The sequence below is a fragment of the Psammomys obesus genome, unplaced genomic scaffold (assembly GCF_907164565.1).
Source record: "Psammomys obesus unplaced genomic scaffold, mPsaObe1.curated_primary_1811, whole genome shotgun sequence".
Taxonomy (NCBI): Eukaryota; Metazoa; Chordata; class Mammalia; order Rodentia; family Muridae; genus Psammomys; species Psammomys obesus.
This window is the reverse complement of record NW_026596234.1, coordinates 10,620,496-10,647,467: the sequence shown is the minus strand read 5'-3', so window position 1 is coordinate 10,647,467 and position 26,972 is coordinate 10,620,496. Positions and strand designations below refer to the sequence as shown.

The 26,972-nt window shown below is 46.3% G+C and overlaps 1 protein-coding gene across 5 annotated transcripts in view; it reads left to right on the top strand.

Moving 5' to 3' along the window:
- The window catches only part of Slc9a8 (solute carrier family 9 member A8), a 57,346-nt gene that overhangs the window by 7,872 nt on the left and 22,502 nt on the right, over positions 1 to 26,972 (top strand). For 2 of the 5 annotated variants that reach the window (XM_055595944.1, XM_055595948.1), the window contains 6 exons: positions 10,405 to 10,485; positions 15,631 to 15,689; positions 17,873 to 17,956; positions 19,778 to 19,879; positions 20,870 to 20,904; positions 24,353 to 24,523. In XM_055595944.1, the coding sequence (XP_055451919.1) occupies positions 10,405 to 10,485; positions 15,631 to 15,689; positions 17,873 to 17,956; positions 19,778 to 19,879; positions 20,870 to 20,904; positions 24,353 to 24,523 (532 nt within the window). Of the gene's footprint in view, positions 1 to 10,386; positions 10,486 to 15,630; positions 15,690 to 17,872; positions 17,957 to 19,777; positions 19,880 to 20,869; positions 20,905 to 24,352; positions 24,524 to 26,972 lie in introns of all 5 variants that reach the window. The other 3 variants (XM_055595947.1, XM_055595945.1, XM_055595943.1) reach the window with 3 other exon arrangements.

Below are 26,972 nucleotides of genomic sequence, written 5' to 3'. Positions count from 1 at the left end.
TTGGCCTTCCTTGGCAAGGTAGTAGCCTATCCAACAGTGGCCACAGTTTGGGTAGGGCCCTGGCCGCAGGTGAGGTGTGGGGCAGTTCTTTGCCTAGCGGACAGTGGTACCACACTTGAAGCAGTGTTGAAGCAGCACCATTTAGAATCTTTGGAGATAAGCCTCAGGACCGCCAGGACGCGGTATTTCTCCTTACAGGCAAGGCCTTTTTCATTAAACACCTTAAGTGCTATAATCAGCAGATCTTTCTGATGTAAAAGTAACTTTTATTTAAATCACTTTGTTTGTTTTTATCAGTTGATTTAATTGTTGTCTCTGAGGCTTTCTGCCTCTGTCTGCTAACCTAGGCTTAGTCCTGGAAGGCTTTAGCTTCTATATAATCTAATCTAGACCTAGAATTTTTTTGGCCTCTGAGACTTAACTGCTCAATAAGCTCACCCTTTCTTGTTCTTTCTGAACTCTGGTTCTACTCAGTGGTTCTGGCTCAAAACTCCTTTCCAAGATGACTGAGTCAATCTGGCTTCTCTCTTGGCTCTGAATTGCTATTTGACCCCAAACTAACTGTAAGCAATCTGTTCTAATCTCCTGGCTGTTTAATTCTCTGGCTGATTCTGTCTTCAACTCAGAGAACCACCTGCTTCTGTCTCCTGAGTGCTGGGATTAAAGGCATGTACTAGCACACCTGGACCTAAACTCTATATCAGGCTGGCTTGAACTCAAATCTGCTTGCCTCTGTCTCCTGAGATGAAAGGCAAGTCTGTATTCCAGCTGGACTGTACAGATCTAGAAGGTATTTGGATATGATCTCTTGCCAGAGCAGCCATGTTCTGAATTAAATTCCTCTACACTCTGAGGGGCTTGTGGGCCATTATCTAATCTATTAAAATTTTAAACAGACTTTACTTGTTTTTAGTTACTGTTTCAGGCTTAACCTTGACAACATATACACAGGCTAAATAAAGCTTGTACCCATAAATGAATTACATTTATCCTTAGCATGACTTACAAACATAGTTCTGAGCACATTAAAGAATCTAATGATTTATAATTTGATCATTAACGTGCATGTCTTAAGTATCTTTAACAGTTTGTAAAAGTTAATAGCTTTTATATAAGATTAGGATTTTACAGTTTTATCCCTCTTAAGTTTGAACCTTAAAATTTTGAATTGAGGATTCAAGTGAAGATTCTTTAGCATCAAAATAAAACCTTAAACTATAAATACAGTCCACAGAGAGACCAGGAACCTGATTTTCTTGATCCTTTCATAGTGTATGATTATTGAGTACCAGTTTCTTCTGTGACTTAGTTTGTCCAGATAGCTAAAGCTTAACCAAATTAACAAAGACAAAGAGGGTAAGTCATTCATCTTTAAGTCAGTTTTTGCCAGCCTGAATGAGCCTTAGGAATGTATAAACCTTATCAAACATATGTTGTTCTTGATCTAAGATTTTTTAGAAGCCTGGTATTGAACACAGTTAACAAAGACGTAAGAGGGCACACATACAGCTCTGTCAGGTTAACGGTGTCTGTTGACCTGGCGTGAGGGTTTCTATCACTGCAAAGAAATACTATGACCAAAAAAAAAAAAAGAGTTGGGGAGAAAAGGGTTTATTTGGCTTACACTTCCACATTGCTGATCATCATCAAAGGAAGGCAGGACAGGAAATTAAATAGGGCAGGAGCCTGGAGGCAGGAGCTGGTGCAGAGGCCATGCAGGGGTGCTGCTTACTGGCTTGAATCCCCTGGCTTGCTCAGCCTGCTTTCTTACAGAACCCAGGACCACCAGCCCAGGGATGGCACCATCCACCCTGAGCTGGGCCCTCCCCCATCTATCCACATTGCAAAAAGTACCTCATAGCCAGATCTTAAGAGATATCTTCTCATCTGAGATTCTCTCTTTTCAGATAATTCTTGTTTGTGTGTCACCTTGACATAAGACTAGCCAGCTCACCTGATTGACCATTATAACTTTAGGAATTTAAAAACTTTAATCATTAAACATACATTATTTTTAAGTCTTATTTTCCATAAGCCCTGTTCATAGTTTTGTCCTTATCTGTTATTTTTCACTTTCATGGCAAAAATTATACAAAAATCTATCTAATCAAAAATATCTTGAAGGGCTGCTGTTGCCTCATGAACAAATGAAAAAATAAACCAAATAATCTTGGAGGCTTTTATGGGTTCAGGATAGCCACACACTGACCACTTGATCACCAGACTGAGATTGATGGAAGTTTATTTAATGCTGAAGAAAAGCTAACTGGTCAGGAACATAATTTGGACTTGGGAGCCAGACTATGACTATGAGCTGGTCTGTTTCTTAAGGAAGTTGTTTTTTTTTTTAATAGAAAAAACTGTAACCAGGTAACATCCAGGTAGCCAGGTGTAGGAAGCAAGGGCAGCATTACGTCATTTTGACTAGCTAAACATATTGTATCTAGGTAGCTAGACAAAGCACTGGAAGCTGTTTGGCTGGGATTTAGGGTAAGGGAGCTCTTGGGGACTGTCTAGCTTTCTGGGAGTAAGGAACATAGTAAGATGTAATTGTATCTCTTAACAGAATGTATATTTATTTTTAACTTAGGCAGAACATATATTTATCATCTATTGTTTTATTCTAAGCAAGTATTGAACATAATTTCACCCTATACAATCCAAATGAAAACTTGGAGGCAAAATGGTTTCTGATATAATAAAGCCATCAGCAGGTGTTAACAGAGGAGCTACAGTTATGCCAAGAACTAAAATAGGTCTCAATGGAGGGGCTGTAGAGTTAAGCAGGTTACAACAGATACCTCCTTAGTCTAAAGTGTTGCCTCCTTAGTCTAAAAAAGGAGATGCGATGGTAACCAAATGGCACAGTGGAACTTGTTTAATTGGTGCTGCCTTAGTTGGTTTCTACCATACCTTAATCAAGATGGTGGTGAAGTCACATGGCATGTCCTCGCTTTAACTTTAGTGAAGATGGCTACCACCCATATGTGGTTGTTTCCATCCTAATAAGATCATCAGTCAAGATGGCAGCAGCCCAAATGGTTGCTGTGTTATCCCCAAGTCTTGCGGACCCCAAAGACCACCAAGGAGCTGATTATGATGCAAACACAGTAGGGTCTTTATTACAAGCTCAGGTCCACACCATCACTGACACAGCAGTTGTGGAGTGCAGAGCCCTGAGCTCAGGGGGAGGGGTTTTTATTTAGGGTTACAGCACTTTTTGGGTAATTCCAGTTTAGCAGTTACATGACTGGGTGATAGTCAACAGAAGCTTGTTACAAAGTGACTAACATAACTGACATTGAGCAAGCTATCTATAGACCTCAGGAACTAGGTACTTCTGTGCCTTGAATGTTCTGCTACAAGGTGGGGGGGGTGCCCAGTACAGATGCCCCAGCCTGAGATAAGACACCTTCCCATTCTTGTGGTTACCTCCAGGCTGTTCCTTGGGTAGGGGATTTTATTGGCTTGTACCTGGAATTGATGACCTATGGCCCAGTTCCTGGGACTGGTGATGTGTGTGTGTGTGTGGGGGGGGGGGGGAGGGGGGGGGGGGGGGTGTCAGGCCTGGTCCTCTCCGGAGGAAACTTAAATAAGCTTGTTTGGATCTGGAGAGGGAGTTCAAGTCTGAGCTCCAGCATCTGCCTTTTCAGTAAAGCAGAACCACAAGTAGCAGTTTGTAATATCCATATCCAGAACACACTTGAATCTCTGTGAAATGGAACTGAGTGATCAGGGGGAGAGACTGGAACAGAGACGCCTCAGAGATAAAAGATTTGAGGACCATCTGCTTGTGTGGTGGCAGAAGTTGTTAGGATCTGTGAAAGTCTGGAAATGCAATGAGCTGATTATCTAATTTATACTGAGGCAAAACCTTTTATCATAAGACATTGAGGCTTTAACAGAATCTCTGAATCCAAGGAGGGAAAGAAATTAGAGGTGGGTGAGGAGTCATGAGTCTCCTTTGGAATGCCAAGAGCCTGTGGTTAGAGACAGGAGCCAGCTGACAGCAAGCAGGAAAGAAGATATTCTTCAGGAGCAGATTGAAGAAGTGGGAGAGGCTGAGTGGAAAGGGTCACAAATAGGAACTCTGCCAGAGGGAGGATCCCAGTCTCCTAGAGCGGAAGAGGGCATAGAGGGCCTGATGTGCCTGCACAGCTTCTGTAGTGCAGACTCCAGGAGCCAAGAGAGACAGAGGCAGCAGGCCCCAGCAAGCCACTCAGAGGGACAGAGCCAGAGCAGGCAGTTCCTAGTGTAAGGCAAAGAAAAACAAATGGTTAGCTGTGGTGTACTCAAAGGTCAATCCTAGGATCAATCCTAGGTTTCAACACCAAATGTAACTGATGGTACAGAGAAATTACTAAACCAGACTACTCCATGGGTAGAAAGGTTTATTGGGGATCCAATTGCCAAAGCTTTTGGAGGTGAGGGGAGGCAGGCAGAGAAGATCAAAGTGGTGGAAAAGCAAGCAGATTTTGACAGTAGAGTGGGGACCTGAGCTGATGTAGGCTGTTGGGATTGACTGGAAACTAGGTACCCTTACCTGAGATAGTTGACCTTCCAGGGAGGTTCCTGACAGACTGGAATTCTGTTTAGGGAGATCAGCTTTTCTGGTAAACAGAAACTTGCCTAAAGGCTTGTTTTCCTGATAACAACCTTCTGTTTACCCATCCCAAGTCCTTGTATAAACTGGTATGACCCTCCATGGTATGTTGAAGAGGGAGGTTTTTATTGTAGTTATGAGAGAAAGCAGCCAGAGGCATCTGGAAAAGTCCAGAGTAGTAAGAGAAGTACGGACATGCCCAAGGCTATCTCATAGCTGGGGCTAGAGAATAGAGAAAATACAGTGAGAATAGTAGGGTTATAAGCTGGTGGGAGGGAAGCCAGGAAGCTAGAGAGTTCAGGGTGAGAAGGGCTAGGATGGATTTTGAAATATGTAGCAGGTACTTGTGACAGTGAGGGAGCCTGCAAGCCAGCATGAGCTTTGATATGCCACTAGGCACCATGTAAGTCCCTTCTGCCTAGTGATAGGGAAATGCCTCCTTTTGGTAGATGGGAACCAGTTTCACAAGTTCCTGCAGAATGTTGGCTTTTATTTATCCACCAGACATGCTCCTAGTCCAAGTTAAACTCGTTGGACTGTCTTTTGGAGTTTGTGGAATTAGAGTTTCTTTTGGACCTAACACTAACCTCCAGAGTATCCCCATTCAGTGATATTTATCATATCTATAGTATTAGACAATCATCCCCACTGTCTGCTTCTAGAAAACTGTCATCACCCCAAGGAAAAACCTCTACTGACAAAATGAGCCAATTCAAGCCAACTTAAAAGTATAAAGGCAGTTTTATTGGGGGCAGCTCTTGGGCGGGTTCACTGATCCCAAAGAACAGGACCAGGAAAGTCATGTATACTGGGAGACAGAACAGTGGAGGGAGGGGCTCGAGGGGGAGAGGAAGAGTTTAAGCATGCAGAGCCAGAGATGTGGAGCGTGGTGGTGGGAGACCAAAATGTCCTCTAAGCTATCTGTCTGCTTCTCAACCAAAATCCCCATAAGTACTTGCACATGCTCTACCTAGGGGGCATCTGCTACGTCAGGCCAGTCCTCAGAGCAAGCTGCTTTTGGCCACATGCCCCTAGTTGCACTAACCCATGGGGACCTGTTCCCTTCTTCCTCCTTCATCTTCCTCGTGGTCTTTCTGTGACCCCACAAGCCCTAGAACTTCACTCTGCCTCCTCTCTTTTCCCAGCCTAGGCTGTAGGCAAATTTATTAGCCAGTCAGGATAATTTGGGAGGAAATTCTCAGTGTCCTTTTGGGTACTTTGCTCATAGGACAGTAAGGATCTTGGGGGATAAGCAGTTAACATTTGAACACATTGTAGCCCTGAGATCCCTCATGGTAAGATGAGAAAACCGACTTCTACAATTGTCCCCTGACCCCTACATACCCCTCCGGCCACTAAATGTCGTAAGAAAAACATTTTAAGAATTTATCTGTGTTACACAAGAATTCATCCCTTGCTGTGGCTGCAGAGTAGTCCAGAGTGTCCAGTACTGAATTTACTCATGACTGTGGGGCGCTTGCTTGGGTCTTCTCTACCTTTGACTATTGTAAACTTGTTGCTGTGAACACTGTGTCAGGTGGTTGTGTGCGTACTTCTGTTTCTTTTCCATGAATGCCTAGGAGGAGAATCAGGCCTGAGTTACTTTAGGGTTTCAGTGTCCACACAAAACCTCTATTTTCATTTATTTATTTATTTATTTATTTATTTATTTATTTATTTATTTATTTATTTATTTATTTATTTATGCCTTTGTTTTGTTTTTGAGTCAGGGCTTCACTATGTAGCCATGGCTAGCCTAGAACTTGCTATGTAGATCAGATTTGCCTGCCTCTGCCTCCAGACTGCTGGAATTACAGGCTTTGCCATCATGTCCTGCTGGGGAGGCAGCCAGGGTTTGTGATTGCCAGCTGGACTGGACTTTCCCCGCTAAGTCACACCCCCAATCCTAGGGAAAGCTTTCTTTCTTCTTTTGCTCTCTCTGCTTGTGCATGTGTGTGTGCATGCTCTTGTCTGTGACTGCAGGTGCACGCCTGCCGCAGCACACCTCTGGAGGTCATGGAGGTCAGAGGCAGCCTTAGTTGTCCAGCATTGCCTTCCAGCAGTGAGGCAGCACCTCTCTGTTGTTCCCTGCTGTGTTTGCCAGCCTCTCTGGCCTCTCGCTGCCAAGTGTTCTGTCTCTGGCTGCTGTCTTCCCAGGTGGAGCACCGGGATTATAACATGTGTGTGCTGCTGCTGTGAATCGTACATGGGATCTGGAGATTTCACCGAAGGTCTCAGGCTTGCATGGCAAGTGCTTTACCTTTGGAGCCATCTCTAGCCCCTAGTAAATGTCACTTAATCTTTAAGAAATTGTGTAATTTTTGTGTGCAGGGGAGTGGTGCACATGCTCGTCCCTGTGTGGAGGTCAGAGGACAAGAGTCACTTTTTCTCTTAACACTTGTGTTCTAGGGATTAAATATATTGTCAGGCAACAAATATTTTTACGCAGAGAACCATCTTACCAGCCCTTAAATTAGTTTTTTTTTTTTTTTAATGATTTACTTTTTATTTTGTGCACATTGGTGTCTGCCTGCATGCACATGGCATCTGTGTGAGAGTCAGATCCCCTAAAACTGGAATTACAGACAGTTGTGAGCTGCATGTTGGTGCTGGAAACTGAACCCGGATCCTTTGGAAGAGCAACCACTGCTCTTAACCACTGAACTATCCCTCCAGCCTCTAAATTCATTTTTTTATTAAATTTTATTTTTTATATTAGCTTATTCACTTTGTATCCCAGCTGTAGCCCCCTCCCTCATTCCCTCCAAATCCTACCCTCCCTCATCTCCCATGCCCCTCTCCAAGTCCACTGATACCGGAGATTCTCCTCCCCTTCATCTTAAATTAACTTTTAAATCTTAGTTTGGAGAGAAATTAAGAGCACTTGTGATCTTCCAGAAACTGAGTTCAGTTCCCAGCACCCACATGGGCCAGCTCATAGCCTCCTAGAACTCCAGCTCCAGGGGATCTCATGCTCTTTTCTGGCCTCTGTGTGCACCCCCATGCCATGTTCAGACAGACAGACACATACACATTAAAACAAAGCCAGCTTCGTACACACAGCTCATGGGCTCATGGTTCCTGCGCTTCCTTGCCTTCTGGCTTAGCAAGAGTGTGTTGGTCACATCCTGTGCTCTGTGTTGGATGCAGGATCTTCTGCTGGGCTAAATATTTACATTGAAACAATAAATTGATAGCTTAGAGTGCAGGACAGGAGGGTGGGACTTGAATTGACAGCTGTTTCTTTTAGCCACCTGGTGCTTTCTGATGGAAAGTCAGTGTGAACTCCGAGTGGCCTGTTAGCAGCTCTGCAGATTCAGGGTTCGCCCTCCTTGTGTGTCTGTCTCTCTGGCTGGCTGAGTATCTATGCATGGGTAGGATGAGTCTAGTATGTGCATATCTGTACATCTGCACATACCTGTGGATGATGGGAGTGCATTACAGGAATCTTCCTCAACTGCTGGAGCCTGCTGGCAGAGTTGAACAGTCCCTGAGACGGGAGTGAGAATGGAAAGAAAAAAAAAAAAGAAAACAAAACACTACAGACAAAGGGCTGCCAGTAGAAACTGTCACATCTGCTTTATTCCACAATTCTTTTTTATAGTCAGAGCAAGCACCTTGATACAATAAAGGGGTTTGTCGAGAAGTCAAACTTGTTTACCTCTACCACTTGCCTGTGTGATCCTCACACAAACAAAAGGAAGTGAACTTGGCAAAACATCCTGCCTATCCCTGTCTCCAGGTGAAGGCCAGGGTGAAAACACGTTTCTCCCTGAGAACTTGATAACAAAGCAGCCTGACAAACAAGCAGCTCCCTGGCTCACAGGTGTATTTTAGACAGGGAAGGTAGGTAGCCAGGCTGGTGGGAGCCCCGTGGATCCTTCCGCCCTCACCTCCCCAATGCTGAGACTGCAGAGATGTGCTCAGCTCAGTGTTCTTGTGAAATGCTGGGGCCCTGAGCTCTCATGCCTCTGTAGCCAGCACTTCACCCCCTGAGGCACCTCTCGCCCCATTTGAGCATTTTCTTTCAAAAGTTATGTGTAAAGTTAGGCATGGTGGCACCTTTCTATAATCCTAATACCTGAGAATCTGCAGGAAGAGAATTGCTGTGAGTTCAAGACTACTGAGGACTATCTAGTGAGAACCAGGCTAGCCTTAGTCACATACCACAACACCTGGTGCTGCTCAGGTGTCCTGTGCTTAGTGAGCTGGAGTGAGGCCTCAGTGCTGAAGGGCTGCACACACTAGCATCTGGACCATGAGATTACATTTACACTGATGCAAATACATAAGAGTGGATATTTTGGACCAGATTTTTAAAATTATTTTTGTTAGTGTCTGTATTTAGGCACATATACACATGTGGCGGTATTTGTTTGTTTAAAGGCTGCAATTTTTGTTTTTTGATTTTTCAAGACAGGGTTTCTCTGTGTAGTCCTGGTTGTCCTGGAACCCACTTTGTAGACTAGGCTGGTCTCAAACTCACAGAGATCCGCCTACTTCTGCCTCCTGAGTGTGGAAACTAAAGGTGTTGCCACTACTGCCCAGTACCTGTTGTATTTTTTTAGACAGGGAAGGTAGGTTGATAAAGTCTTGCCTAACACATGAAACACTGAGTTCAATCCCCAGCATAAACTGGGGACCTGTACACTCTACACAGTTCAAGGTCATCCTCCCATACCCCCGTAGATGGCAAGTATAAAAACTTGGGCTACTTGAAACCATGGCTTTAGAACCACCACCACCACCACCACAACAACAACAACAAAACAAAAAAGGAAGGAAAGAAAACAGGACATTTCTCATAATCAGAAAATGTGAACCATTTAAAGTGGCTGTCAGAGCTTTGTAACTTACGAAGACTATGCTATTGGGGGGCCTACCAGTAGCAGATAGAGGTGCTTGCCATTACAAGCCTGGTGACCTGAGTTTGATCCCCAGGACCCATGTAAAGATCAGAGAACTGTAGCCAGAATTGTACCTTCTATGGCATACCCCAATAACAATTTAAAAAATCAGTGGTGCCCTTCTTTAGTCCCAGCACTCAGGAGGCAGAGGCAGGCAGATCTCTGTGAGTTTGCTGGAAAGATGGCTCAGCAGTTAAGAGCATTGCTGCTCTTGGAAAGGCCCCTTTTTCAAATTCTCAGCACCCACATGTCAAATCTTAGTGGCTTATAGCTTCAGTTCTAGGGGATCTAGTGCTCTCTTCTGGCCTCCACTGGGCACTGCATTTACATACATACATGTATACTCACATAGGAAATAAAAATCTTTTTTCATCACTTCTGTTTATTTGGGTGGGTGGGGGCTTAGATGTACACCCAGAGGTCTGAGAAAACTCTCAGAATTAGTCTCTCCTACATTTTGGTCAAACTCTGCTTGTCAGGTATAGCAGAAAAGTGCCTTTATCCACTGAGCCATCTCACAGGCTCTACAAATAGTCTTTGTTGTTGTTGTTGTTGTTGTTTATAAAAAGGAATCCAGGTGTGGTAGCATACAACTTTAATCCTAGTACTTAGGGAGGCAGGGGCAGGGGGATCTCTGAGTTCAAGGCCAGCCTGCTTTACAAAGTGAGTCCAGGACAGCCATGGCTGCACAGAGGAACCCTGTCTCAACAACAACAACAAAAAGCGGAGGGGGGAGAAAAGAAATAAAAAAGGGAGAAGACAATAAATATCTGACCAGTGTTCACTGTTGGCTTGTCAAATGTCTGTTAGCTTGAGTCCTCAAGATAACCACTGCCCTGAGCCCTCTGTCTTTTACCTGATGGGGCTTTTAAACAGTGTCTGTGCTTCTCATAGCCATCTGCATCATCCTGGTGCACCTGCTGATCCGGTACCGACTGCACTTCCTGCCTGAGAGCGTGGCTGTTGTTTCTCTAGGTGAGTGATACTGGGGTCCATTCTAGAACACTGCACCCATACACAATACTGCTGTCTCCTGCGGCACCTTAGCACCACATCCATAAGAGAGAGATGTGTTACCTTCCCAATTCCTGGCATCCTTTCTGCCGTTTGCCACAGGGCCTGAAGTCCATTTTCCTATGAGGTGACAGGCCCATCTGTCACCCAGAGGCTCTTTGGCCTCCTGCTTCTTACCACCCTCGGTACAGTGACCTACCTGCCAGGCCATGGCAGTGTCCAGCTCTGCTGAAGTTGACGATTAGTATTTAGCTTGCAGAGTCACTGTCACGGCTAGAAGAACTCTGGCTTTACAACTGGAAGATGTCTAAAAGCCCTGTAACACCAGAATCTGACTGCTTGCCCCCACCCCCACCCCTTTTTTTTTTCTCTCTTGGTCTCACTGTGTAACCTTGGCTACCCTGGAACTTACAGAAACTTGCCTGCCTCTGCTTCCCAAATGCTCAGATTAAAGGGTTTTTTTGTTTGTTTTTTGAAATGAACCTCATGTAGCCAAGATTGTTCACGAAGACACTCTGTAGCCAAGGCTGGCCTTCAGCTCCCAGTGCTAGGATTAAAGAAAGGCTTGCACCATCAGATCTGGTACTTTAAATAGCATTGATGCAGGCTGAACTGCAGGCGATGCTGAAAGCACACTCTCTTCAGGCCTTGCTGCCTTGCCTTTGCTGTGCTCTCACTTGCCGCTGATGCTCACCTTTCCTTGTCTTCTCATCATGCTGCTTTGTAAGTTAACTTGCTTTGCCAGTTTGGACTTCTCACCCAGCAGAGCTATGGCCCATGTTGACTATGGAAATGAACATTGAGACTGTTCAGTATCCCAGCCTTCCCTCTCACTTCTGCCTGCCTGCAAGCCCTGCACAGACTCCCTGTATCTTCCTGGACCTTACAGTCATGCTGAGTGTCTAGCCAAGGGGCTTTTCCTGTGGCCATCTTATTTAAGTCCCCCATCCTGCAGGTGACACCATGTTTTAAGAAACAGACACAGGATGGTGTAGGTTGATCTTGAGGACAGAGGAAAGCCTGAGTCTGTCTATTGAGCAGGTCCTTCAGATGCTAATGTCCAACTAGATCGATCTTTGAGCTCTAGGTGGGAGGTCATTCTGAGGCTTTCTTTCTGCTTCCTACTGCAGCAGAAATAACCAGAGAGTTGCAAACACCTAGTACTCTGGGACATCTCAGTAAAGGGTTATAGAGCTGCTTCGGGGAACGTACACTTTAGTGGGTAGTTTTACCATGTAGTAAGAATAAATACTGTGTGGCTAGAGAGATGGCTCAGCAGTTAAGAGCCCAGGCTTCTCTTCTCAAGGATCTAGGGTTGATTTCCGGGTCCCACATAGTGGCTCAAGCTCTCTGTTACTCCAGTTCTAGCAGATCTGACGTTCTCTTCTGGCCCTTTTGGGTCTGCACACATGTGGTACACAGACATATATGAGGACAAAACACTCATTTGCATGAAATAAAGTTAAAAAAAAAAAAGAATAACTAATTTGGTCGGCACATGTCTTTAGGAGACAAAGACAGATAGAGCTGTATGCTTTAGAGGCTAGCCTATTCTAGTGTTAATCCTGAGATTCACCAGAGAAAAACCAGTTCCACAATTTTGAGCCAGATTTGAAGCAAGCTCTAATCAAATGTGACCAGTATAGGCTCTGGTCAGGAACATTCCCTGGAATTTCCAGCTGAGTGGCGACACATTTTGTAGGGGCTATTTAAAGACAAACCCATATGGCCACTACATTTTCCTTTGTGGCCTTGTTATTTTCCAAGAACTACAACTCCCAGCATTCCAGAAAGTTACCTGGTCCTTGGGCCTTACAGGTTAACTTACAGGTCTTAACACTATGTGTGGAGTTCCAGGACACTCAGGGTTACCCTGGGCAGGGGCGGGAATAAAAGAATGAAAATTGGCTCAGGGGTTTAAGAACATTGGTCTGGACTCTAGCACACATATACAGCTCACAACCTCTGTAAGTCTAGTTCTAGGGGATCTGATGCTCTCAGGCAACAGGTATGCATGTGGTGTATAAGACATACATGCAGGCAAAACATCCACACATAATTTTTTTTTTTTTTTTTTAATCTTCAAGAAAAAAATGAAGGGCAGGAGAGGTGACTCAGTGATTTAGTCCCCGGCATCCATATCAGCATCTCCTAGTGGGCATGTGGGCATATACACACATAGACAGCCTGCTGCATGTGGGTGACACCCCCGCCGGCCCTCAAGCTCTCAGCAGACACGGCTGCCAGCAAAAGCCCTTTGCCCCTTGTTTCTTGGAAATAGAACCCTAACTTAGACAGGTGCTAGGCCCCAGGTGCTCTGCCCTTTGAGCTATATTCCCACTTGCCTCTGGAATCCTTATTTTGATCAGGTTTCTTTATGTGGGACTCAAGGAGGAACACAAGTAAAGGGGTTGGTCTTGGCTATTGTGATAATTACACACTTTACTGTGATTGGTTGAGGGGGGTGAGGCAGTGGGACTAAGGGGAAGTATGCTGGGGTTGTGGGGTTCCGAAAGCATTTTCTATCCTGCTAGAATCAAGAGAAGTTACTCTTCTTTTCCTTTGATGCCTGGACCGCTGGTAGCTGTCTTGCAATTACGTGGTTCAAAAACAAAAGCCAGAATATTGAGTATGGCCAAGGGGATGGATGGGAAATCCAGAGTCTTGGTTCTCTCATTGTTTTCTTGACCTGACAGCCCACAATAACCTGCAGTGCTGCCTGTTCCAGGACTAGTAACTGTTCCTAGAGACTGTTTAAATGTCAGCTCCTCCTGCTTGCTGCTAAAAATATCTTGACTGGAGCTGAACTCCTTCTATTAAAGAGATAGAGTCACTTTTAAACTGACTCAGACAAGTGGGAGTGCAGTTGCATACCTCTGGACTCACACAACCAAAAAACCCACAAGTAGGAGGCTTCTGGTCCCACGTCCCCAGTGACCACATCACTCCTGGTCCTGGTGCTTTCTTTCTGCCTTCTGTCAGGCAGGCTGCTTAGTTAGCAGCCCTGCAGCTGCAGTTACCATGAGAAGGCTGCCTCTGCCCTCTGGCTGTAGGCTGCTGCCTGACTGCTACTCAGATTCAGAGTGGGGTAGAACCATTCTTCACTGATGTGCACCATTTCTTCACTGATGGCGGCACAAGCCGCTGTCTGGTGATAAAGAAGGCTTATCTGCGCAGAGGTACAGAGCACACTTGAGTCTGTAGTTTGAGTCTGTAGCACACTGAAGTCCAGAATGTTTCTCATGTGAGGAGTGGTTAGAACTTGAAATGGTGATGGAGTGGACAGAACAGCCTATTTCCTAAATTCCCTGGCCTGGCAAGATGGTTCAGAGGGTAAAGGAGCTTGCTGCTAAGCCTTCAGCCTGAGTGTGAGCTCCTGCTGCCATATGGGGTGGAAGGAAAGAACTGGTGTCTCCACCTTGTCCTCTGAGCTCCATACACTGTAACATAGAAAATGAAAAAACGAGTTTTTAAATGACAACACGGAAAAAAACACCCTCTCCTCCTGGAGCGTGATGTCACAGCGCTGAGGTGGCCACCTCAAGAATGTCCTGTCTGCCCCCTCGCGTAGACTTCCAGTGGTTAGTTCCCTGTGGCCTGCACATGCTTAGCACATATAGTCCTTTTGTGTTAAAGCTAAGTGTTCTAAGAGTAGGAGCTCCAGCCATACTTAAAAGCATGTCCCCTTTCACCTTATTGTGCTTTGAATGAGAGCCTGGCTGTCTTTTCCCTCACTGTAGAGAAGTTTCCGTTGTACTTCTTAAGAGGGTTGCTTGCTCCTTATTCACAGCTTTCTGGATATCTGTATTTTGAGGCATTACTCACAGGAACAGAAATGACTGAAAAACAACTACATCACCCAGAGCCTTCCGTGCAAGGGTGACAGCTCATGGAGGGAAACCTGGAGCGCACTCAGTATGCGGGTGCTCAGCTGACTTCTGCCCCTTCCAGACAGCTCAGAGCTGCTGGGACAGGGAAGGATATGGCCCCTGGTAAAAGACGACACATCCAAGACTAAATATGGGCAGCATATAGGGACGTGATGATTTTGGTTTGGGTTTTTGTATTTTGAGGACAGGGTCTCACAATGTAGCTCCGGCCGTCCTGGAACTCACTCTGCAGACCAGGCTGCCCTTGAACTCAGAGATCTGCCTGCCTCTACCTCCTGAGTGCTGTGGTTAATGATGTGCACCACCACATTATTTAAGTAAAATAAAAATAAAAGGAAAGGACACAAAGTTGGATAACATTGTAGAAAATAAAGGGGGGAGGGAAAAAAAACAGAGGTGAGAGGAACAGAAGTTCAAAGCTGTCCTTAGCTACAAAGTTTGTGGCCAGTCTGGGCTATCTGAGTCTCCAAACTGACCTCTGTTTACTTCAGCCTGCCGTTCATTATAAACCACGCCAACAACTGTATGTTTGTACACTTGCTGTTGTGCATATGCAGAGGTCAAAAGACAGTTTGGGGGTTTGGTTCTCTTTGTAGCAACAAAGATTAGAACTCAGGTCATCAGGTTTGGTGGCAAATGCTTTTACCAACTGAGCCCTCTCACCCACCCACACCACCCCCAGTTTTAAGTGTTGGCAGTAAGGATGAGTAGTGTAGGACACGTCTGCCTTCCAGGCTTCTGCTGCTTTTCATTGAAACTGTGTTACAGGAGGGTGACCATCAGTGAGTCACACACCAGTCAGAGCAGTCCCAAGCAGGCTTTGCTTTTTGCTTTTTTCCTTGGTTTTTCAAGACAGGGTCTCTATGTAACCCTGGCTGTCCTGGAACTCACTCTGTAGACCAGGCTGTCCTCACACTCAGAGATCTGCCTGCCTCTGCCTCTTGAGGGCTGGGGTTAAAGGCGTGTGTGCCACCATCGTTCTTCTCCCCACATAGCTGAGGGGTTGCCATGGTGTGTTCAGCTGAGATGTAAGTGGAAGCCCACTGTGGTTTACACCAGTCCCTTCCTGATCCTTCCTGGGCTTCGTTCTCAGACACAGACTTGCGGAACTCCAGGACACCCTGCTGTAATGGGTACCGCCCGGTCTTTAGAGCCCTGCCCAGTCCTGCCAAGTAGCCTTGGGTTAAGTTTCTACTAAGTTTGCTTTTCCTTCCAGGTATTCTCATGGGAGCAGTTATAAAAATTATAGAGTTTAAAAAGCTGGCAAATTGGAAGGTAGGTTTGACATAATCACAGCTTTTCCTTGTCATTGTGTGTATGTGAATGTGTGTGCACATGTGTGGAGGCCAGAGGTCAGCAGTCTGGATGTCACATGTTCCTCATCCCATTCACCTTATCCTTATTGTTATTGTTGTTTGAGACAGGACTTCTCTGGGTAACCATGGCTGTCCTGGATTCACTTTGTAAACCAGGCTAGCCTTGAACTCACAGTGATCCGCCTGCCTCTGCTTCCCAGAGTGCTGGGATCACAGGTGTTCACCACACCAGGCTCTTTCACCTTATTTTTTGAGATAGGTCTCTCACTAGCCTAAAACTCATCACGTAGGCCATGTACTATAGGCTGTGGAACCCCTGGCACCCTCATGTCTGCCTCCCTGGGTGCTGGGATTCCAAGTGTGCATCCTGTCTTTATGTTTGATTCCTCTGTCCGGAATGCTGAGAATGAAGGAGTTGCTACCAGACTCAGCTGGTTTGTTTTTTTGAAACAAGATTTCTCTATGCTCAGGCTTGCCTAGAATTGTCAATCCTCCTGCCTCTCAAGTAACTGGGACTACAGGTGAATGCCATAGACCCTTCTGTGCAGTCCTTTGTTTAATTTGGTATTGAGGTTGGAGCTCAGGGTCTTGAACATGCTAAGTATGGGCTGCTCAAGAGGCAGTGCCTAGTGCTGTAGCCTGGAATATACACTGAGGTGCTGTGACTACTTGGGGTTTGAAAAGACCCAAGTGGAGTGTGGGTGGAGAGATGGCTGTGGGCAAGAATACTTGCTTGGGCTGGACTGTATTGGCTCATACCTATAATCCCAGCACTTGGGAGGCAGAATCAGGTGTGGCTCTCTGAGGTTGAGGCCTGGACAGTCAGGGCTACACACAGAAATTCTGTCTCTAAAACCAAAAAAAAAAAAAAGGAATGCTTGCTCTGTTGTGAGGACTGGATCCCAGTGCCTATTCTGGGCAGGCAGTTCAAAAACATGAGTTACTACTCCAGGGACCTGACCCCTTCTTCTGTTACACACACACACACACACACACACACACACACACACACACACACACGCCCCTACATTTTGAGATTTATGTTTTTTCTGCATGTATGTCTGTGTACCACATTTGTGCTTAGTATTCACAGAAGCCAGAAGAGGGCATCAGATCCCCTGGAACTAAAGTAACAAATGGTTGTTACCATCTGTATGGGTGCTAGGAATCGAACCTAGATCTGCAAGAGCAACCAATGTTCTTAACCACTGAGGCATCTTTCTAGCACCAGGAACAAATCTTTTTAAGAAAATTAAGAAAGCAGAATTTGGTTTTCTTGTTTTGTTTTGTGACAGTTCTATGTAGTCCTGACTGTCGTAGAGCTAGCTATTTACCAGACTGGCCTTGAACTCCGAGAGATCCTCCTGCCTCTACCTACCAAATCTTTAGATCAAGGGCATTGTACCACCATGCCTGACAAGAAAGCAAAATTTTGAAGGGGGGAAAAGCACTCAGGTTTCTTGATCTGTTGGGTAGTGGTGTGGGACCTATACTGCTCAGGTTGCCTCAGACCACTCTTGGGACATGGCCAAAGGCTCATGGGACCTATTTGTGGGGCCGTCTCTGGATCTCTGTGTCTTTTTCTGACTCAAATGATGCTCTCTTAACTCAGCATAAGGGCCTGGGTTCTATTCCCAGCAGCAAGAAAAACATGAAAGAAAGTGAAACACACTGCTGGTGGGTGTGTGCCCCGTCATCTGCTTCTATCCTGTCCTCACTTCCATTCCTGGGCTGACATTCAAAGGCCCTATTTCCAAGTTAGGTCATGGTCCAAACTTCCCGCTGTACTGGACTGGGGGAACACTGCAACCCCAGCAAAACAGCTCTTCTTTCTCCGGAAGCTCTAGATTTTTACCCTCTGAAGCATCCACATAACTTGCGGAATCCTTCATTTTATGCTTCTGGAAGTCAAACACGGGTCCTCAGCGATGGCAGCCAGAGCCATTTGCTGGTCCTGTGCTGTGTGTCAGATGCAGTTGGTGACACTGTCTCTGCTCTGCTCGTTACCAGGTGGCTGCTTCAGCAGTGTACAGGTCTGCCAAGCAAGGCCCTGAGCACAGGCTTCCTCAGCAGTCCACTGGCTCACAGGTTCTTGGTTCTGCAGTCCAGTTCTCTGAGTGTTCTCCCTTTTTGACTTTACAGGAGGAAGAAATGTTTCGTCCCAATATGTTTTTCCTTCTCTTGCTCCCGCCTATCATCTTCGAGTCGGGATACTCACTACACAAGGTAAGGCTCACCTGGAGTGGTGCCTGTCTATGGGGCAGGCTCCCCAAGAGTTTGGTACACTTTAACAGCAGTAGCCCCTGGGAGCTCAGCATGAGTGTCCTGAGCTTCTGGGTGGGTGTTTTGAAGGCCGTGATGGTTCAGGCAACTACAGAGCAGAAGGCATTTTTTCTTTTTTCCTTTTGAGACAAGATCTCATTGTGTGGCCCTGGCTGGCCTGAACCTCACTGTGTCTTGCTTCCTGCGTGCTAGTATTAAAAACCTATAAAATCATCACTTCTAGCCATAGGACATTGTATTAACTGTTGAGCCATGTCTCTCCCAACCCCACCCAGAGGATACTCTTGAAGTGAACAAGATTCTTGGTCGTTGAAACCCTTAGTGGTGCCTCCTGAGTGGAGTCTGCGAAGTTCTAGTAGCTTCATTTCCTTCATCATGTGGAAATGTGGAAACTGTTTCTGTGCTGCATGGACTCAAATATTTTCTGTCTTGTATGGTTTGGGTTCTTTTGAGATAGGGTAGCCCAGGCTGGCCTGGAACTTCCTGTGTAGCTGAGAAAGACCTTGAACTTCTGATCCTCCTGCTTCTACCTCCTAGGTACTAGGATTACAGGTATGTGGCCCAGCACCTGGTGTATGCCCTGCTGGGGTTGAAGCCAAGGCTTCTTGAAAGCACTCTAGCCACTTAAACCCCGCCTGAGCTGAGCCCTCTGCCTGTCTGTCTGATGATGGATGTTAATACGGCATAAAGGACTTTCTCACTGAAAGAAAATGAGGACATGACTGCTCTTAGGAATGGTTAAGGAGAAGGTCTTTAGTGCACATATGAGGGAGAGAACAACAGAGGCATCTGAAAGGGTCCAGACTGAACATGGCTAGCAGAATAGACCAGGCCATGAGAGGAGAGAGAGAGAGAAGAGAGAGCGGACCAAGGGAGAGCCAAGAGTAGAGCAAAGAGAACCTGTGGCTGAGTTATGTAGGCAAGAGAAACTCGGGGAAGGGAAGGAAGATCAGGGGCTGGAGAGGTTTAGGGTAGAGGATGGGAGTGAGAAGTATTGAGATGAGCCAGAGCTCTGTGATGGATACTTTGAGAGAGCCTAGCAGCTGTTCGCCCCAGGTTTCTTTGGGACCTAACACAGACCATTGTTCTGATCTTTGAACTTAGGAGCCTTTTCAAAATACACCTTTTAATTGAGTATGATAGTGTAGATTTTAGACTGAAACCAAATATGGACAATGGTTGTTACTTTCCACACCTTGTATTAAGCATTGTTCATCTGGCAGATGCCATTGTTCCTGCTGAGCCTTCAGCCTTGTAGATAAAGCAGATGTCAGTCAACTGTACTGAGTGAGAGAGGACAGCCAGCTTCCTCCTGAGTGCTAGCTGGAGGACGAGAAGGGAAGACCTCCCCCCCCACCCATGGAGGAGCTTTAGCATAAGGCACACATCCGGATTTGCCCAGGTAACAAGGCTCCATGCTACCACATGAAGGCACAGGCCTTCCCAGGCTCGGCCAGGCCTGGCAGAGGCAGCACCATCAAATGGAGCTTTTGAAGAAGTCATTCTGGAAGAAGTTGACAGTAGAGGGAAAGGGACTGAGGACAACTGAGACCGGTTAGCTCTTGCCTTGGGTCAAGGTGAGGGACCTGTGAGTCAGAGAAGCTGGGAGTAGTGCAGGGGTTCCAGCCAGCAGTGCAGGGCAGGCAAGGGTGCCCTGACCTTTATGTGAGAGTTCAGCTTTGGAGAGGGCGCAGTTGGATGAAGACGGGTGCAGCCTCCCCAGCTCATCACTTGGCCTCCTGTCCCTCTGCTTCCCTCTCCCAGGGGAACTTCTTTCAGAACATCGGCTCCATCACCCTCTTCGCTGTCTTTGGAACGGCCATCTCTGCTTTTGTAGTAGGCGGAGGAATTTACTTTCTGGGTCAGGTAAGAAAAGCACCCCCAATGACCTTGACAGTCTTCCGTTGGAGGGTAGTGCAGGGTGGGACAGGACCTCCAGGCCTGAAATGCCTGGTAGTGTGTGTCCTCCTAGGAGGAAGTCCCTTCCTGCTCATGCATGTGACGATGGTATCTGGAATTGAAGGGACTGCTATCACCCCAGATACTTGATTTTACTTGCAGTGTTCTCTTCACTTGGAATGCCTCACAGCAGAGGAACATGCATTACCACAGTTTGAGATGGTGCGAGTGGCAATTGTGTTCTCAGGGAGACTGTGGCAGGGCTGAAAGTTGCTCTTGAATGAAGATCTGTATTGAAACCAGAGCTGGCTATGAATCTCTTCACTCAGTTCCCATGGTGCTCCCACCATTGTCGGCCCTTTTCTGAGGCAGTGGCCCATGCTCTGGGCTTTGGGCTTCATATCAGCTTACTTTAGCTGGAATGAATCCCTGGGAAAGTGGCACTCAGACCTCCATGGTGTATGCCCTGCACCACCCATTTGTTGTACCATGTATAGAAAGCTTAGCCACTCCAGTGCAAACTCGGTTTGTGCTGTGAACAAACCAAGCTGAGAGTGCTGGCAGGTTGTGTGTCATGGCTGCTGTTTCTCCTGGTAGCCAGAGCCCACTTGCGCTGATTATGTTACCTTCACTGCCCACTCAGCAGCCAAGATCAAGTCTGCCCTGAAGCTTTCCTAGAGCTTGGCTTCGCCGTGTTCCCTCAGGGCCAAGGGTAGAAACCTTTAGAGCAGAGAACCACAGCTGCCAGACTGAGAGAAGACAACTGTGCCCAAGCTCCTGGCTAGATTCCCACGCATGCTCCCAGCAGCCCATGGGGGGTTCCTTATTTTCAGTGGGGGCTGAAGATAATGTCCTTATTAGTTTATAAGAAAGCACTGATGGACATTTTAATCTTCCTGGCTATTCTCCAGGGAATTTTTTGTGTGTGTCTGTGTGTTTGTGTGTTTTATTTTACAGGCTGATGTAATCTCTAAGCTCAACATGACAGACAGGTAAATCTTTCACACTGTAATTCCCCCATGCAACTGCTGTTCAGGCCTGGGATGTTTTCTGCACGTGGCTTCCTGGGTGTGGGCCTTTCCCTCTCCCCCTGCCTGGCTTGCCAATGTTTCCAGTATAGAATCTATTCTGAATTAATTTGCCTCTGAAATGACTCAAAATTATATTGATACTTTTGAAGACCCTAGTTATAATACTGCTGATTGAACTGATTTTTTTTCACTTAAGCTTTAGAGGAAATAACGAGTCAGTTAGCTTCCCCAACACATCTCCATACCACATCATATAATTCTCGGTCGTTTGTTAAGAATTGTCTTTAGAGCCTGGGGATGGAGGTACATATATAGATCATATATCTAGATACATATATATTTAGATCTAGTGGATAGATACATATATCTAGATCTATAATCTATCTAGATATATATCTGTATATACAAGATGGTGGTGGACATCCTCTCAGTCTGAAGCCACTCCAGTAGACATTATGCAGTGACCTTCTCATCAGCTCTTAGAATCTTAGTCCACTCGGGAGAAGCAACTAAGGCAGCTGTGTGTCGTTCACAAAAGGACCCAGGCCTAGTGCAGCCCGAGAAGTCTACAATGCTGAGCTTGCTCTGTCCTGTGTCCACTCTCTGGTCTTGGGGCTGGTGGGGAGCTGAGGAATAGGGCCAAGGACTCGGTTCCAGATTGTTCCTGTGAACTGAGAGTGTTAGGCTTTAGCTACAGGGTAGCACCTTGGACCAGAACCTCAGAACCTATCATGGGAAATGGGCCACTGATAACAACCTTGACCCACAGTACCCACCCCTTGCCCTCCTCAGGCAGGAATATTGGAGTTTTTGTTGTAGAAAAGTTTTCTTTTTTGTGTGACAGGGTCTTCTCTGTAGCTCAGATTGCTCCCAACCTTGAGGCAGTCCTCCTGCCTCAGCCTTCCAAGTGCTGGGATTACAGATGTGTGAACAGCTCAGGAAGTTTTGATACATAGACAAGCATCCTGAGTCTCCTTGCTTCCTACAACAGAACCAGTTCCTGGTATTTTCTAGGTGTGCTACAGGGGAGGGAAATGCCCAGAGCCTCTTGACATAAAGGAAGTTGTTGGTTTTTGCTTGCTTTGGGAAATATTTGTGAAGAAGCACAGTGTTGATCAATGTCAGGGACAAACTTAAAGCCAGTAGCTGCAGGTTCAGGTGGAGACACGAGTAGCGCTTGTGGCTAAGCGGGAGAGCCCCCAGCCTCACCCTGTGCAGGTGCACTCTTTCTGTAGGAGCTCTGTCTGTTGGATGGGGACCACTGTGTTGGACAGCAGAACCTTAACTGCCCGGGTAAGGAGGTTTGACAGTGGCCACAGGCAAGCGCTGCTGTCACAGATCTCTTGATTGCCATGTGGACGTGTGGCCTGCAATTACTGCAATTTAAAAAGCTGTTTAAAAAGCTTTTCTTATGCTGGGGATGAACTCCAGGATCTCACGCTAGGAAGGCAGATGCTGTATGTATATGCCACTCGTCTGATTTAAAACAATGTGTCTACACTTGTTTTTAGCCAAGAGGCTGGGAATATCCCTCACCCTACACACACACAAGTGGGTATTTTTAAAATCCAAGTTTGTAGATGTTAATGGGGATTTTTCCAATTTTGTTTCAGTTGGTTTCTTTTTGGATGGTTTTTGTTCTTGACATGGTATCTCATGTAGAGCAGGCAAGTCTCAAACCTGCTGTATAACTAAGGATGATCTTGAATTTCTTATCCTCCTCCCTCTACCTTCCTGCTGGAATTAGAAATTTTTACCACCATACCTTACTTCAGTTTTATTGCTTGTTTTTTGAGATAGGGTATCATTCTGCAGCCCTGACTGACCTGGAAATCTCTATATAGAAGGCTGGCCTTGAACTCTTGGAGATCTGCCTGCTTCTATCTCTGACTCTGCCTCCCAAGTGCTGGCATTAATGGTGTGCCATACCCAGCCATTTGCTCCAGTTTTTGAGTGTTGATGACACCATTTTTCCCACAGACCCATAGGCTGCCTGTCGCAGCTTCTACACTTCAGAGAACACAGCCATGATTGGTGGCATGGACCTGGCCACAAATATTTCTGCTGGTGAGGGTTTGCCCTGAGTAGGCTATAGCACCTCACCAGCCAAGTTTTCTCTGTCTCTGTTGCTGTCTCTGTGTGTGTCTCTCTCCCTCCTTCCCTCCCTCCTTTCCTTCTTTCCTTTTTTCTTTTCCCTGTTCCTGCTCCTTCCCAAGTCCCCTGTCCTGTCTTTTCACCTTTTGTTGGTAATACTAACTTTTGAGGGAGAGAATAAAGGAACACATTTTTAGCTTGAGCCAGTTGTTTGAAGTCCTTTAAGAACTGGGTCCTGACAGTGGATGTGGAGCCACTGCTGGCCAGACCTCTTGAAGCCTCAAGTGCCAGCCCAAGGTCAGAAGGGCCCCAGCCAATTGCGTTCCCAGCAGACACCAATGTAATATGCTGGCTTCTCTCCACAAGGCCTGTCCTCAGCCTTGCATTCTTAAGAATGTGTCTTGGACATGGAGACGCTGTGCAGCCTGTGGCCTCCTTCTCAGCTGCATCACCAGCATCTGTGTTAGCTTTCCCTATGTTCGCTTCTCTCCATGCATGCCTGTGACCCTCATCCCAGCTGTGGTCAAGAGGCCGCTGTAACTGTGATAAAGCACTTGGCTTCTCGCTGTACACCTTCAGCCCAGTAGGGACTAACGTAACATAAAAGGGTTGTTGGCTTATAGGCCTGAAGTGCCTGGAACAGGATGGCTCTAGTTTAGCACTCCCTGAGAGGACATGCTCCTTTCGGGGGTCTCAGACCAGCTTTCCCCTTGCTGGTGTCCACTTCCAGTTGTTTATCTCACATGGGGCATAGCCAACTCTAGGCACTCCTCACCAAGGATCAGTCTGCTCCCAGTGACCTGGTAAAGCCAGTCCAAACCTGTGTACTGTGTCTACCCCTTGATACACAAGGATAGAAGGTGGGAGTGTGTGCTGGGCAAGGAGATGGGAGACTGTCTGCCTGATGTACTCTATGCAAAACCTCTGCAGAGCACAGCCCACTGCTCCTGTGGGACACAGTTGAGCCATTAATCTTCCTTGATGTTACTGTGGGTGATGAGGGTGAAGAGGAGGTGGAGCGTCTGGCCCTGGTGGCAGAGTAGAGGTCAAAGCCAATAGTTTCTAGGACTTTTGGCCGAGAAAGCTGGGCACTACACGTTAGGGTAATCAGATTTCTGTGCAACAGTAGCTAGAACAGAGTGCAGCGTTGCTGCTGGGAAACGAGGCATTCTCAGCACTGCTGCTAGGCCTCTCTGCTCCTGTGCAAGGCAGGCAGGGTGGGGGGAGAAGCACACCCTCTCTGTTGGCTCTTCAGCTGCCATCTTGGCATCATATTCGAAGTGCAGCTGTGTGGATCCAGCACCATGCTTTATAGAATCTGCCCTTGTTTCTGTCCTTGCAGTTTTGCATTTGGCTCCCTGATATCTGCTGTCGACCCAGTAGCTACTATTGCAATTTTCAATGCACTGCACGTGGACCCTGTGCTCAACATGCTGGTGTTTGGAGAAAGCATTCTCAACGATGCAGTCTCCATTGTTCTAACCAAGTAAGTAGGAGAGAATGGAAGGTTCCGGCAGCACACTGATGCCAGGACACAGGTCCTGGTGATAAGCTCACTACTGCCTCCCTGCATCTTAGCACTCTAACAAGGGGTCTGTGCCGCAGGGGTATGTCACAGCCATGCTGCTACAGGGAGTTGGATGTGTTTTCTGACCTCCATGATTCTCAGCATTAACAGGTCCTCTCAGAGGTGACGTTCCAGTCCCACTGCATAGCCTCTTTTGCAGTGGGTCTGAGTTATACGCCCTGTCGGCCACATGGGGAATTAGTGTTCGGGCAGCAGTGCTAGATTAGTGAATTTAACGTGGGCTAGTGTGAGGGCTTGCTCACCCTGTAAGAATCTGTGGTGCCACATCCAGCTCCACAGAGACAGACGGGCAGACAGGCCCTGTCCTCATTCAGCAGCTGTGGAAAAGATACTTTGGAAGCTGCAAAATTGTTTTATTTTCTTTAAAACAAATCTGTATATTTATTTCGCTGGGCATTGGTGGCATGTGCCTTTAACCCCAGCACAGGGGAGGCAGAGGCAGATCGATCTCTGTGAGTTCTAGGCCAGCCTAGGCTTTCAGAGCTAGTTCAACTAGGGCTAAATAATAAAAATGCCCTGTGTTAAAAAAAAAAAAAAAAAAAAAAAAAGGTGGGAGTAAAAGAAAGATATTTCAAGGTGATCCTTGGCTACATAGTAAATTTGAGGCTAGCCTGGGCTATCTGTATGTGACCCTGATATGTATGATCTTTTCTTGAAGGGGTAATTACAGATAGCAATTTGCTGTTAGCATATGGATACTGTGTTTGGTTGGGTATTGGCTGGGTTTACACCCCAATATTAGGTTGCAACTTTCCCATTGAGCACAGCTAATAAAATTGTCTAAGATAACATCATCAACTGGATATCACAAGAAGGATCTGTAGACCACATACTAAAATTCTTCTCCTCTGAAACCTCTTGAGCCAGGCCTCCACAGTTCAAACCACCTCCAGCACGATTGCTTTTGCTTCTACTAGGATGGCTCATTAAGTAGCACTTAAAGCATTCTACTGTTTTTTTAAACCCAAAGCCCCCAAATCCACATTCCTCCAAGCAAAAGCATAGTCAGGCCTATCACAGCAATACCCCACTCCTGGTACCGACTTCTGTATTAGTTAGGTTTTATTGCTGTGAAGAGACATCATGACCACGGCAACTCTTATAAAGTAAAACATTTAATTGGGGCTGGCTTACATTATCATCATGGCGGGGTGTTAGGATATTTATAAAAATGATGCCATGCATACAACAGATCTTATATGAAAGCTTATTTGGGGGAAGGGAGGCAGAAGAGAGTTAGGGTCTGAGTGAGCCATGAGGTTGCAAAGACAGAAAGACAGAGATAGGGAGAGGGGTTGCCCTGACAGAAACAAAAGCAGAGAGAAAGAGAGAGAGCAAGCACATGTATGAGCGCACAGGTGAGAGTGACAGACTGGTTCTATCTGTCTAGGATACAGGTAATGACATAGGACTTGTCAGGATCCTAAAGGCCCCTAAGGGCAGGCCAGTTGAATTGCCTGCACAACATAACACAGGGAAACATGGCAGTTGGTCCTGGAGGAGAGTTTTACATCTTGCTCCACAGGCAGCAGGAGACTACGGGTCACATTGGGTGTAGCTTGGGCATTTATGACCTCAAAGCCTGCCCTACAGTGACATACTTCCTCCAACAAAGCCACACCTCCTGATAGTACCACTCCTTATAGCCAAGCATTCAAATACTTGAGTCTATGGAGGACATTCCTATCAAACCACCACAAACGCCTTTAAAGCATTGACAGCAACTGTTTTTCTTCTGTAAGCTATTTCCTGAAAGTTTAACTTAGTTGGTGCAGTACTTGCCATCATGTACAAAGCCCTGGGTTCAATCACAGCACCACATACAACTGGGCATTACAGCACATACCTGTAATCCCAGCACTTGGGAAATAGATGCAGGAGGATCAAAAGTTAAAGGCCATCCTCCACTACATAAGGAGTTGGAGGTCAGTCTGGGCGACATGTCACCCTGAGCCCACATAACATTATATTCTGAAAGCTCCTTCGCTCTGGGTTTTGCTTTCATCTCATCTCCTGGTGCACATGGTGTTGTGATGAGGACTTGCCTACTTGGAGGTGATGGCATGAGCTATTTTTATGGTTAGCAGCAGAAACTAAATTGCTCTGCCTCTGATTTCTTTGAAGAAAAATCTGTCAGTAGGAAAATGTCAGCTTTCCCAGGCCCCTGCCACACAGCTGCCAAGATGAAGAGATATTTTTGAAACAAATGGGAAAAGACGTCATCACATATCTACAGGAAGTGGCTTTGAAGGCCACCAGAGACAGTCCTGCAGATGGCTCTGTGGACTGCATGTATGTAGAATGGGCAACCTCCTTTTCCATTGTCATGGCCACCTCCATTACTGCC